A 14531-nucleotide genomic window follows, 5' to 3' on the forward strand; every position below is an offset into this window, starting at 1 on the left:
CAGATTATACAGGTTATTATACAGGTTTAAGATATTGACCCGTTCAAAGCTTTTTCAGTAGCTTATATTAAGTCTGGTATTAGAAAAGTAAAATTTCAACCAAAAATTGTTTAAAAAAAGGGATTTGGAAATAAAAGTTGTAAAATTTCATTGTTGGTCATATTTCTGTAGATTGTTGGTCTTTGGAAAATCTCCACCAAGGTAATGAAAAAATTTTGCTACTTGTTGATCAGACAACAAAAGTAGTGTGACAGCTACCTCTCAAATTCCTTACTAATTACAAAATGCAAAGGTGCTGTTAGTGTACGAATTGTGAATTATATATATATACATACGAGCAGTATTTTTTCAAGTGAACTAGAAATATGACTTGACAGTAGTCCATTTTGGATGGTAGTCCATCCATTGGCTAATAGCATATTTTGTTGTTGCTTTTCTAAGAAAGTTTTATTATGGTAATGGCTATCCCAAAGGGATAAATAGCAGCATTGCAATAGACAAGTCAGACTGTATATAGTTCAAAAGCATGTACACTATAGCTTTCTCTTTATTCTGCCTTCTTGATGGATGTCATCTACATCACTTCCCATTCACCAATAGCGTAAGGAATATAAAATCCTATTTGCATACATTCAAAAACTTAGAAAAATCATGAACCCATTTTTTCTGTGCTAGCTCTTACTCTAAGTGGTGCAGCATAGCTATTTATAGTAGAGTTACCTTTATGTATCTTACAAGAAACATTTAACATTTTGTGGTGTTGATTCCTGAATGCTTAGTAATTGCACAGGGCTCCTTGTTTTTAATTTAATATTGTCCACAGAATAACTGGAGATGGAGTTATCTAAGTTGCTGGCCACATTCATGTTCAAACACTGAACTTGCATCACAAATGTATAATAGATACTCTAGAGTTTATGATATGTCGCAAATGATTTTTTTTTGCCTTTGCCTCCATGGAAATATATTGTGAGCCATTTGTGTATATTGATAAATTCATTAGTTGCAGATACAGTTTTTTCTTTAATTAACATGTGAAGTAAAAATTTATAAAATCAGAATGATGCCAAAAATAAGGATTTATTTATATGTTTTTAATTATTTTTATTTGCTAAACATCCTGGCATTTCCTTATGCAGAGCAGCTATTCAAACATAAACTTATCCAGCCTAGTACATGGTACAGTTTCTATGCTTTTCTGTGATTAATTTGTCTCTCTGCCAACTAGATTGTTTCTCACCTAATCCCTAGCTCTTTTTTCTAATCCTATTTACAACACCAACCACAGGCAAACTGCAAGTGACTGATCCAGAAAAATACCCTAGAGAAATTTGTTCAAACTGATTTCTTGACATGCCATCTACTCTTCTGCCTATCTCTCTAGATTCTTGTATTGACATTATAAAATATATGATCTAAGCAACAGTGAATATGAGTTTAAAGGATGTCCCTGGGAATGATCAGGCAGGGTATCATACTCTTACAGTTTTTGGTGTTATTTTACTGAAGGAAAATTCTCTCACAATTGCATTTATGAATTTTCAAACTGGGGAAATCATTGCACAGTTAGGCTCAAAAAGTAAAGTGAGGTTAGAAAGCATGAATTTGTAAAGCTTGTTGTGCATAGGAGTCAAAATGAAACAGATCTCAGGAACAGAAATGAAAAGCTTTTTGGACATGATGGTTTCAAACATTATTGTTAAATAAACCTTAAATTTAAAGGACTGTTTCTTTGCTCACCTGTTAACCTCACTATGGCATTTTTTATTTTTATTTTTTTTAATTTTGGATTTGACAGACACCTCAGGCAAACTATTTATTTCCATCTACATCTTCCTACTGCAACAAAGTGAATTCAAGTTGGTAGCTCTTGTCCTTTGGCAGACCTAATCATAAAATTTACAATAAGTATCATCAAACCTACAATGGGGAAGACAGCTGGGACTGTGTATTCAAGCTACCTAATGCAGTACACAGGATATGCAGAGACTGTGGAGAGATTCAATATTAGTCGATTAGAAGTAATATACCTCACTTCAATAAAAAAATCCCAGAAATGTGAATCAATAGTTAAGTCTACCAGACACACTGTTTGTATTCAATTGTGATTATCTAGGTAATTAAATGTTCTGGTATTACTGTTTCATTAACTTGAACTCAAAGTATCTAAGCTGGCTGAGAATCTGAGTCTTAGTGGATATAGACCGTGTTTTAAGAAACAGAACAGAGATAAGAAACTTGAGTCATGAGTTAAAACTGAGAACTGTGTAATCATTAGGTATGCAACTAGGGTTCACTTTCTTACTCTGTATCTCTCTGCTTTTTCTTTGCCTGTAAATTGGGATTACATGTATTTCACTTTCTAACCGGGTGTTGTTTTAAATGGTAGCAAAGGAGTAAAACTTACCCTTCTGCTGGGAGAGGGAAACGAGAAAGCTCTAAGCCATCTCCAGTGAATCTAGCCCTGCTTGATCATTTAGCAATGACCTCTTGAAAAGGTCTGTTAAGGTCTATCAGTGTGGTAGTTTCATTACAGTGTGATTGCAGCTTGCTAAAAAATAGGTTGGATTCTGCATTCAACTAACACAGTCTATATGGATTGTAATCTTTCCTTACCATGCAGTTTTTTTTTTGAAGGATTGCTTTGCATACAGGAGAACAAATAGTTAAAATACCACACAATTTTGATAATTCCCACTGCCCATTACAGACTTGGTGACTGTACTTAAAATTCACAATACTTAAATTTTAGCTTGATCCACTGCTACTGAGACCAGTTGCAAGTCTGTCCAAGAATGGAAAAAGGAATTTTCAAAGAAAATGAACTAGTGAAATGAATCTTACTGCAATGTGGAACCTGGTGACTTAATTTCTTCATCTCTGTAAAAATTCCACATTCCTCTCCATATCCTTTGTCTTTATACTGCAGAATTCTTTGGAAAGTTGGTATTCATATGCTGACTGTACATTTGCTCCCAGGTGGTTGTTTTGTAGGAACTGCAGCCTGATCTGAAGATTGAAATGGTTTCAGTCCTGCCAATCTGAAAGCCTGTCCAAGAGCATTATGCAGTTTTGCTGTAGATGGAATCTCCAAGGCTGCAAAAGCCTCACAGGTTAATCAGTGGAGGGCAGAGACAGCACATAATGCACAGAAGCAAAAGCTGTTGGACCTGTTGCCCGTTCCTTATTTATTAGTTTCCATATCGTATGAGTAAATTAAGGAAAAGGGGCTTTGGGTTGTAGTTGTCCAGAAAAAGAAGAGATGGACTGAGAAATTAACTAGATTTAGGTGTTTTCTCTTTTTATAAAGCTATTCTGAACAGACTCCAGTAGACTGAGATTTTGTGAAGTGTTTGTCATGGATTCATACATGTAAGTTGCTGTAAGAATGTTCTATACTGGATATAGATGTTTTAATTATGTTCTGTAGAATTAATAAATTAAAAAGGCACATGCACCACCAAAAATATGCACTGTTGCCTACAGACTGTTTCAGTCATAGTGTTTAATTTTATTTTTAATTTACTTCAGTTGTTCTGGTTATTATTTTAATTGCACCATGACAGTGATATTACTAAACCACTTGATAGGGAGAATGTTGCAAGAAGTATTATTATTATTTTTAATCCAGCCTGTTTCACTTTTTTCTTTTGTTGTGCTTTGTTACTGATGACCAGTCTTTAAATGACTTTAAATGAAAACCATTTCTATCTACAGTAACAGTGGAAGACAGAGTTACAAAGTATGAAGAACAATAAACCATCCTTGATGGTTGCAAGTCTGAACAGAAACATTGGCAATGACACTTTCTCACACAATATGGGCACTGGTAATGTTTATTCCTCACAATGTTGATTATGAGCCCCTGTTCTGAGTGCTAATAGCTTGGCCAAAACTTAATCCTCAAGGCTGAAATTGCTTATGCTTTACTTCCATTTCAGACTCAAGTGTAATCTTCAAGTCTAAAAAAATGCTGCCATTTTTGCAGATCAGATCACATGAAATTAGTTAGAAGATTTAATATTCTCTGCCATTTTTTTGGAGACTTTCATCACCACTGTGTTTTGGAGTTTGAAGTTGTACTTGTCAAGAAAGTGGATTCCAGGCGTCAAAGAGCAGTACTTCCTGCCCCTAGAATATATGATTTTTATACATGAAGTTTGTTATGGTTTTGCTGAAAATGCTGAAGGGTCTGTCCTCTGACCTGTTGTGTTACATACTGAGTGCAAAGCCCATGTAATACCCACTTCACTTTTTCCACATTGCCTAAACCTCACACATTTGTGGAGAATCACTGCAGCTTTTCTCTCTCTGTGTTCCCATGCTGTTCTAAATTTAACTGATTAGCTTGATCTGGGATCTGTTGTTGGCTGCATGAGACATTTAGGTCAGTTAATGGGACAGAAGCTGTGCTGCAGCTGTGCTATTTATCTGGCAATGCCACCCTCACTTTGAAAGTAATCCAGCTGGAGGACATAATTCCCTGATGTCTTGCAACATGTGTCCTACCATGGCGTGTGGCTGGAGGTACAATTATTGTATGCCATCCAGTCTTATTCAGCTATACATCTGGAATGTGACCCAGCATGGGGCAGCCCAAATGCTGGGACAGAAGACAGTGGCAAGGTTTATACCCAAGGTTTATACTTGTGTGTTTAATCAAATGGTACAGAGCATCCTCTCCATTGGAAGGTCTCCATTGTTGAAGCAAACCTACACCAACAGGACTTCCAATTTTCTTCCACGGACAGAGAGATTGGGCTCTAGATCCTTCCATGAAGTAGCACTGTATCTGTGTATATCATTGTCAAGAATATGCAGCTGGGTTTCCCTCTCCATTTTTCCCTCTTCTGGACTTACATACATTTACTGTTGCATTCTATGCCTCCTTTCCTACAGGAGTCTTCCCTTGCTCTGGCCACAGCCCATGAGGCAGAGAGCTATAAAAGGGGACAGGGAGCTTTTTTGATCTTGGACCAAGTCTTACAGACTCCATTTCATCTGCTTTTAACAATCTGTGCTTTTGCTTGCCATGTGATATTCAGAAATGTTATTTCTGAAAATGCAAGAGGTGGCAGCCTTATTTTTGGCATTTCTTAACTTTGCATATTTGACTTTAACTCTTCTGTGGGAGGAAGGCAGTCATTTTTGCTTGAAAGCTCAGTAAGTAGATTAAGATATTGAACTGGATGTTGGCTGTGAAATAAGCTTCCTAGACATACCGTAATGCAGAAATCAGCATTTTCTTCCCACTTTTAAAGAGGTTTCTATATTTAAAGCCTCACATTTTCAATAGGGTGTTTTTTTTGTTTTTTTTGTTTGTTTGTTTGTTTTGAATGCTAATGTTAGAAGAGTAAAATAAAATTAATTTATTGAAGATATGGTGTTCAGCCTTTAAGCATGTATCTATACAACCTTTCTATCCCATACTGGAAGCTGCATGTTTCTCAAAGTTCAATTTATCTCCCATCTATTTTCCCATAATTGAGCCTACTATATGGAAACAGTTTATTTCCAAAAAAATAACATCCTGAGGCATGTTTGTGGTGACTTCCAGAAATATTGGCAATGATATAAAGCAACAAACAAGAATGTGACAGCTTTGAGCTAGATACTCAAGATGTCTGCAGGCTGATAGAAATTGTGTGTTTACAAAGAACTTCTTTCCCTTTCATTTTTCTATTCCTTACCTGACTTCGACACACATGAGTAACCATTCAGTCCCAGAAGATGCATTTGAAAGGGTAGGCATTGCAGGATATACACTTTTAAATGCAAATATTGAAAGCAGCTTAAGGAAACCAAAGTAGGTTGCCCAAATTTAACAGAGTGAAGTGAGTTAGAGTTTGTGAGTTGTGCGGTTTTAAAACTTGAGTTATGAGGCTTCTATTCTTCCTGCAATGCCGTCACATTCTCAGGATATGTCGCCAGGCTCTGTGCAGATCTGTGGCCAATTCACACATTCACACTGTAGTTCACAGAGGTATATGGTGGCACCCAGAATTTTGGAGAAAAAAAAAAAAAAAAAAAAAAAAAAAAAAAAAAAAAACGTTTCTGTGTTGGCACAGACTCTCTTTGTGACCTTGTTGAAAACATTGTACATTATTAATGTATTTGCAAAACTGGGGCAATATATCTTCAATATATCTTGGAGAATTTTAAGGGATTGTTAGACTGAAAGACTGCTATAGAAAGATACTACGGAAACTGGAGGGTGTAAAAAAAAAAAAAAAAAAAAAGAAAAGAAAAAAATAAAAGCTCAGTAGAGTGAAGCTGACTGTAGTGGCTTGCAAGTGATGAGCACAGGCTCCCTCCATCTGTGCTACAAAGGAGTTTCAAAACAGGACTGTGAAGGATTAATTGCTTCCCAGAAGGTAAATCATCTCAATTGAAGAATGTCTTAGAGGAGGAGTACTATAATGTTTTCTTTGCTGTGCTTTACTGTCCTCTCTTAAGAGTTGATGCAGTAGCCATATTAGGATTTGGTGGTATCATTTTGCTTTCTTGGAGGCCTGAATACCGTTCCATGGTTCCTCTCTCCTAACCATTCCCTATTTAACTAAGCTAGGAGAGCTCAGTTTGATCTCATAGTATAAGCAGGATTGAGACACATTTTAAAGGTACACCTAAATTAATTGTTAGACTTGTAAAATCTGAGTTGTTTCACAGTTAACTCACTTCAAGGTTCAGCTGACCTGTTTTGCAGGATCAGCCATGTCAAAACAACACTGAAAAGTTGCAGTGGTATATATTGAATATGTAACATAATAAAAGTCATACTTTAGTTGAGCTCTCTGAGGCTAAAAAAAAATAAAATCTATGTAAGTAGTCTGCACCATGTCTAAGCATAGGATCCTGACTGAATTTAGAATTGTCTTGCAGAGTGAGTTTGAACACCTATAGAACAGATAACAATAAAAAGCTCATGACAGCAATTGACAACTGAGTAACAAAGCTGATAGCTAGACAGCTGTGATCAGTGTGATCAAGCCTTTTTTTTTTTTTTTGTGAAACTCCTCCAGACTGATGGAAGGATACCATGAAATGGCTGACACTGTACATGGCTGCTTGATGCTGGCTTGCACTGCACCAGAAGACAAAAAAGAATTGGCATTTTCTGTTCAGCACTGTAGTAAAAGATATGTATAGAAATGCATTACTGGAGAAATAATTGAAATTATAGCAGGCAAAATAAATGCTTTTCCGGTTTATACATCGTTTGTGAAGTATTAGTAACAAAACAGTTATACAATTTATAGTTTAGCAAGACCCTGATTTATGTAGATAGCAAGAACATAAGTTCTTATTAGCTTTTGAAGTAATGTCTAAAAGCAATAGGTTTATAAGTGATATAAGCCCTTGTGGCTCAGGTGAAATGAAACCTCAGTTTAATTCCAGTCAGATGGAAACCTTCCTGTAAGCAAGTTATCCATACATAAGTAATGAAGGATTTCTCACCTGTCTCATGAAGGCTTGTAATCGCTTTTTAAGGCAGTGGGATTGCCTGACACAGTATACCAGTTCTGATCCCTGCATAAATTTATAGATTTTGCCTATTTGGGGGCATTTTAGATGAAACCTGCAGTTACTTTTTTATTAATTTTTTTAAAAGCAAATGAGTGTCACTGTTTCATTAGTGATGATACTGAACTGGAAGTCAAGATGCTATATTGTACCATAGGTTCTGGTTAGCGGTAGAAGACCTGAAGAAGAGGCCTATCCGTGAAGTTCCTGCTCGTGTCCAAGAAATCTGGCAAGAATTTCTTGCTCCAGGTGCACCCAGCGCCATCAATCTAGATTCAAAAAGTTATGACAAAACCACACAGAATGTAAAGGACCCTGGAAGATACACGTTTGAAGATGCTCAGGTCAGTTTGCAATCCTGTTTAGTGACATATAAAACATAATATTTGCTATTGAAATGTATATAGATAAAATAAGATATATTTGGGAATTAAATGGTAATGCTCTGTTTTCTAATATTACATTTTGGAAATTCAAATGGGTAACATTTCTTTGTTTCTTGAGGCCTGTAAATTACTAATGCTTTTCATGAAACTTCTTTACCTAGAGTAGAATCTTCAAGCAGTCTTCAAACTGAGCAGAGCACATATTGCTATGAAAATTATATTTTCATGTTTCTGTTTTCTTAATCTTTGTATTCAGTTACATAAAAATAAAAGCTTCCGCCCTCTGCACAACAATTTCTAGTTATCAAGATCTGTCTCTGAAGGACTTCCCTTGATACAAGCTCAATGTCTATTTTCTCAATGCGTGTCTAAAACTGTTGTTGTCATTTATAGTAGTCAGAGGTTCCCATCATGAAAAAATATGACCTATGTGAAACAACACTTTGTAATGGCTTGTGCAGAAATATCTCTTTACATGGATGTTGTATTTTCTATTCCTTATTAAACTGCCATTTAAAGAACATCTGGCAAAAGTTCTAAAGATGTATTCTTAAATAAGCAGTATTAGAGGAGTAAAGAACAGTCTGTAAACACCTTATTTGCCTTTTGGAATTTTGATTTAGTCAATTTTTGAATATCAGAATATCATAATCAAAAAATACTTTTGGTCAGAGCTAGGTTTGTGAAAGTACGTTTTTTTTTTTTTTTTTTTTTTTTTTTGAGATGGAAGCTAAAGTCAAGAACAAAACAAAACAGTAAAATACAAATCTCAGTTTTTGTCAAGAAACAACAAAAACAACAAACAAACAAAAAACCACAAGCACTTAAGTATTAAATGAGACACTTCATGTGACTCGTAACTTAATATTTTATATCTGCAAGCTTCTGAGAAAAGCAATAGAAAATAACTGGATTCACGGTAAAAGTCATTGAACTAATATCAGCAGCAGCCCCATGATGAAAATTTAATTATTAATGAAAAGTGAAATGGTGTCAAAAAGAGATTGAGATCGTATCCCTGCAGAATTTTCTACAGCTTGATTATTAGGACATCATCTTTGGAGTCAGGAGATGCAAGTCCCACAGAGCAGAGAAGGGAATTGAATCTGGCCTTTCTGCTTTTTGGGAAAGTGCCTCTGCCCTAAATAGGAGGGGGAATAATTCTACTAATTTAAAAAGAAACAAAATAAATCTGTGTGCTCTCATTTTGCTATTATCAGAATAGCAACCTATGATGCAACAATAATATTTGTCATTAGACGTTATATCATACACACTGTGCATTAAGCCAAACATGCAGTTTTTGCTTGCATCTACTGAGCCATTGGAGAGTTTGGAAAGTATTGTACAGTAAGGATATGTTGCACAAATAAACACTCCAGCAAGTTTAAAGGTTGGAAAGAAAATTTGTCTTCGCAGTTGACTCAATAAAGGAAAATTAAATTATTTGCCAGCATCCAATTTTTGTTTCATAAAAGTAGGTGTAAAAATAGGTGTAAAATTTCAACACAGTTTTACTTTCAGATCTCTCTCTCTCTCTCTCTTTTTTCCATTAATTTATGAAAGAGGCTAAGTATGCGGTCTTTATGCAAGCAAGAGTTTTTCCTCCTGTCAGGCTTCTACATATTTGATCATGTTCAACATATGACTTGAACCAGGAAGCCTCCATCTCACAGAGAAAAGGAACAGACCATACTCACCACACTCCAACTCAAAGCTTTAGGACTTTTGCACTGTGCCCCACTTGATGTGCCAGAGTTTTGTCAGGAGCAGGGCTCTGCCACTTGAGAAAGGGACCACTTACAAGTCATTTGACAGTCAGTGAGTCATTTAACTGTGCTTTAAAATGTTTTAAAAAGCATTTCTGGACTGAAAGATGACACCATGGAACTCCATATCAAATGAGAGTGATACATAAGTAAAAACAGACTGATTGTGCTAAATAATAACCTGCCTCAATTTCTGACTTATTCTATATTAACAATACTAATACAACCTAATTTCTACTTGCTTTTACAGGGCTGATTTTTGAACAGATATAGCATTATAATACTCAGCACCACTGATATGTACAACAGTACCAGAGTCCTTTTTGCTCTCAGTTGGCTGAATTGTCAGCTCTCACAGAAACTGAATTAAAACTCCCCCAAACAAACAAGCCTAAATTCTGAATATATACCAGATTTTCTAAACTTAGTGTAGAAAATACAACGAAAGGCACTTAGAATTATTCTCTAGAATTTCTAACAAAACAAAGATTAAAAATCATTTTTCCCTGCTATATTTTTTTTGTTGTTGTTGTTGTTATTATTATTTTTTTAATTAATTATATCCAGCGGCAAGCTGAGAAGCAATATTTACTTTACAGTTTATTTGTTCTTTCCTGATTGCTGTGTTACAAGTTTCCCGTAGTAAAAGGCAGGATTTAAGTAAAACAAATAAAAATGAAAAAAAAAAAAACAAAACACCACCACCAACAAAAAAACTAACACAATCCAGTAGATTTATAAAAATGTTTTTGTGAGAGTATTTCCTGTTTAAATTTCTTTTTCTAAAAATCCTTCTTCTACGATTATAACCAGAACAAGATTATAAAGTGTCCTACATTAAAGACTTTAGTGTTTTTATTTTATTTTATTTTAATTTTACAGAGATTAGAATGCTCCAAGAAGAAAAGCTCTATAAACTGCTTGTGTCATTTTTTTCCTGGATTAGGGTTTCCAGATTTTAATATGCATCTGAAGAATAAATATCTTGGAAATTAGATGAGACTGGAACTGCTTTTCAATTTGCATATGCATTTTCCTTTTTATATTATCAGCTGGATAGCAGAATAAACATCTCTCAAATAATGCTTTCAAGAGAAGCCAAGGGACATCCCTCCGTAGGTTAAACACTTATCTGTTGCGCTAAATTAGAAACCTAGCTCCTTTTCCAGCCTATCGAGAATAACATCTCCAGAAATTAGTTCAGATAATCTGGTGGGAAAGGAACCAAGGTGCCTGATTTTGTCACTTAACTGAATTGACTAATGTAAGGGAGGTTTGAAGCTGGGCCTGAAGCAAAGACTCAGTTGTAAATGCTCAAAGATAATTCTGTAGTGAATATGGGGACAAGAAGTTAAAGAAAGGTGTGCTGAATTCTTATATATAATAGTTATGATTTCTGCGTTAGCAACAGACAGCAACTCAGCCTTAGCTGCAGAATTGCAACCTCCCATCTCATAAGACTTCCCATTCAAAGTAGCGCTAGCTGATAAACATTTTGCAGACGTGATTGCTTCCCATTGTACTCATATCTTCCTTTATGGGAGTAACACCACCTTCTTTCCCTTTCAGGAGCACATTTACAAACTGATGAAAAGTGATTCTTATCCTCGTTTTATACGATCCAGTGCCTACCAGGAGCTGCTACAGGCCAAGAAAAAGGTATTGGTCCATCTTGCCTTTGTCTTGCCACTGTGCAAAGCAGTGGTTATGTTTGCAACAATACTCAGTCTTCTCTCCCCTGTGCCAGTGCAACTGGATATCTGGTAGGTGACCAACTTGGAGTGTTTGGAGGGTCACATACACACAGGAGTTCAATATACATATATGTGTATATATCCTGCATGTGGGCATGTTTCAATGAGTTAATCTAGCAAAACTTATTTTTATTTTTACATCCCATATTGTACTGTTTTCTCTGTGATGAAGCACCTTAAATTGCAAAGTGCTTTACAAATACATTAAAAAATTAAATAAAATCCCAGAAGAATAGTCTTTCATGTTTGCAAGTTTGCTTATGTAATAATTGTTGTTCTCTTTATTCCACCTGTAAAAACTACAGAATGTGTTTAGAAGCAGTCTCATTCATACTAATACGTTCTGATTTCAACTATAAAAATAGGGGCTTCCTAATTCTGTTTCTTTCCCTATTATTACGTGAATAGTTCTGAATAGGCTAGGAATCTGACTTGAAAGACTGATCATGTCACACTTCTGCAAATAGAGGCTCATGTCTTGGTATGTAATATTTGCTTAGAAAATTCCAGATTATGGAATGAGTTCCGAATAGACATAGCCCAGAGTATGTGAAGCAGCTTGTGCAATGCAGATTTTTATAATGATAAATAATTTATTAGTGGGCTCTAAATAGTGATATCCTACAATCACCTGGGAGCCCTGTGCCTGCAAAATCAGGGCCCTGTCGTTACTGGAATAAGGTAGTTATTAGCACTGTAGCATTCTATTGTTTATAATGACGACCTAAAATTATATGAAAGTACTGTGTGATTTTGTTTTTTGTTCAAACATTGATTTCTGAAGATCCAATATAGAGAGAGATGTTGAAAATACCAGAATGCTACAACTGTCCGTGTGAAGTCCTTAAGTTTGTGATTGTCAGTTCATTAACACAAGATGTGCACTTCATTATTTCTTTTTATTTTCAGTTTTTCTTTTAAAGCAAACCATTTTGATCCCCATGAAAAATGATTTTTTTGTCGAATACTATATCTGCTTTGCCCATCCACTGTTTTGCAGATTCACATTACAGCCTCATACCTGTGTTTGCTTCCTGATTTATAAACTTTGTTTTGCAGTCCATTGTTTCATCGATCCTTTTCTACTCCATTTTTCTTGCTTTTCTTTTTCCCCTTCATTTTCTTTTTGTTTCCTTTTATTATTATTATTATTTTATTTTAAATTTAAGTTGGAAAACACACTGGATCGTCGAACATCTTTTGAGAAATTCACACGCAATGTGGTAAGTTTGTTGCCTCGGAAGACTAGTAAAGCTGATGGGACATCCTTCTCCCTATCCCCTCACTGATCCTTTTCTTCCCTTTTTGCTTCTCTAACCTGACAGTTAAAAGTGTACTTATCACAGTTTGTGAATTTTCCTAGGAATGACAGCTTTATAATATGCTTTCATAAGAACCCCTCCTTCCTAGTCCCTTTCCCACTGACCTCTGTAGTCACACATGGAAGAATGGACCTCTGGGAGCCATGCTTCTTGCATTAAGAAGCATGATTTATTTTTTTATTTTTTATTTTTTATTTTTTTATTGTAGTAAAGAATCTGTGAAAACCTGCTTGATGTTGTTCCTTTTTCTGGTGCCCCCCCTCCACCCCCAAAAAAAAAAAAAAAAAAAAAAAAAAAAAAAAAAAACTAATACAGTTTGAATACATTGGATTTCATTCCTGTCTCCTTCTTGTTTTAAAAAGAGTTTGTCCCATTTTTGTAATTCGGAATTCGGTACAGGGGAAAATAAACTATAATGATTACCCTATCTTCTTTAATGTTTAGCACAGCTTCCTAAGGACTAAAGAAATGATGCTGATGATGAACAAGGGTTTGATTGGGATTTTATTTTAATTATGGACTACAGGAACTGATTTATATATTTTTTTTAATAATAATTTTGGAAAGATATTTCACCAAGGTAAAAAAAATGAAGGCTGGTGAGTTTACTGTGGGCATTCTGTTGCCACCAGCCAAAAAATCCACTGATTTCCTGAAATGTGGGATTCTTTTTACTTATCCAGTTTCTTTGGATTTTTTTTTTTTTTTTTTTAACATTGTGAAAGTTCCAACTAAAGCATTCAACGCATTTATTTTTGTAGGGCAGAAACATCCCTATTTTCCCATGCCATAAAAACTGTACACCAACACTGAGGGCGAGCACTAACCTGTTATGAAAAGAGGCAGAAAGATCTTGGATTATACTCAAGTTTGTCTGCATTGTCTGTTGAACTGTGCAGTTGATGCTGCTGTGTGTGCGTGTGTCTGTGGCTTTTTCTGTGACCTGGTTAGTGGAGCTGTGTGTGTTGAAATGAAAAATATGAGAGCTTTCAGCAAAGATCATGGTTTTTGTTTTTTAGTTTTTAGGGGAAGGAGAAGCAGTTCTCCAGAACTGCCTCCCATATAATGGGGCTCAAGAGTATTTCCTCAAGTATTTAAATTATATATACTTTCCAGTTATCAGAACAAGAAACAAATGCAGTGAAAGAACAAAGTTTTGTGAGGCTGTTGGAATATCTCACATGTTAAAACAAAACTATAATCCTTCAATTACTTTCTTATAGGTAAAGGCTTCCTGTAATATGAGTTGAATCCACTGTAATCAAGAACAAATTTTAATTCAATGGGACAAAGTCAGTAAAAGACTAAAAAGTAAATAAACAGCTACAAAGGAAACTATCCCAATGTTTGAAACAAAAACCCAATTTTTTTGCATGGTGGTGTTGCCATAGCATGTTGCAGTGTGATTTGTGTGTTGTCTAAATAGGTCAATCTATAAAACAACATTATACATGACAACATTATACATGGTAATTCTACTTTCTTCCATGGAGGTGTTTAACAGGAAGTTGTATAGTAATAAATGAGCCTATGTCAATGAAAGAGAGCAGAGAGTAAAGCAGTACATCTGGGACCTCTGAGAGCCAGGGTTTTCCCAGCCATCATGTCTAGCAAGCTACAATAAGTAGGTTGGGAGTTTACGCAGCCAACAGACGAGGAATTGGTTATGGTAAAAAGTATGTAAATAAGTGGCTGTTAGGAGAGAAATAGCAAGCTGCAGGCAGATGTAAGGAAGACACACACACAGACACACACAGACACACACACAGACACACA

At 35.4% G+C, this 14531-nt stretch overlaps 1 protein-coding gene and 1 long non-coding RNA gene across 9 annotated transcripts in view; one reads left to right on the forward strand and one right to left on the reverse strand.

Moving 5' to 3' along the window:
• RGS7 (regulator of G protein signaling 7) overlaps nt 1-14531 on the forward strand; it is a 268343-nt gene that overhangs the window by 221916 nt on the left and 31896 nt on the right. For 3 of the 8 annotated variants that reach the window (XM_035320398.1, XM_035320395.1, XM_035320396.1), the window contains 3 exons: nt 7682-7868; nt 11249-11338; nt 13517-13597. In XM_035320398.1, coding sequence (XP_035176289.1) covers nt 7682-7868; nt 11249-11338; nt 13517-13591 — 352 coding nt within the window. In that variant the 3' untranslated portion in view covers nt 13592-13597. Of the gene's footprint in view, nt 1-7681; nt 7869-11248; nt 11339-12602; nt 12657-13516; nt 13598-14531 lie in introns of all 8 variants that reach the window. The other 5 variants (XM_035320392.1, XM_035320394.1, XM_035320397.1 and 2 more) reach the window with 2 other exon arrangements.
• Nucleotides 607-14531, reverse strand: part of LOC118163601 — a 19585-nt gene continuing 5660 nt past the window's right edge. Inside the window, exon 3 of the long non-coding RNA XR_004749134.1 lies at nt 607-618. This is a non-coding gene — a long non-coding RNA (uncharacterized LOC118163601). The remainder of the gene's footprint in view (nt 619-14531) is intronic.

The sequence above is a fragment of the Oxyura jamaicensis genome, chromosome 3 (assembly GCF_011077185.1).
Source record: "Oxyura jamaicensis isolate SHBP4307 breed ruddy duck chromosome 3, BPBGC_Ojam_1.0, whole genome shotgun sequence".
NCBI lineage: Eukaryota > Metazoa > Chordata > Aves > Anseriformes > Anatidae > Oxyura > Oxyura jamaicensis.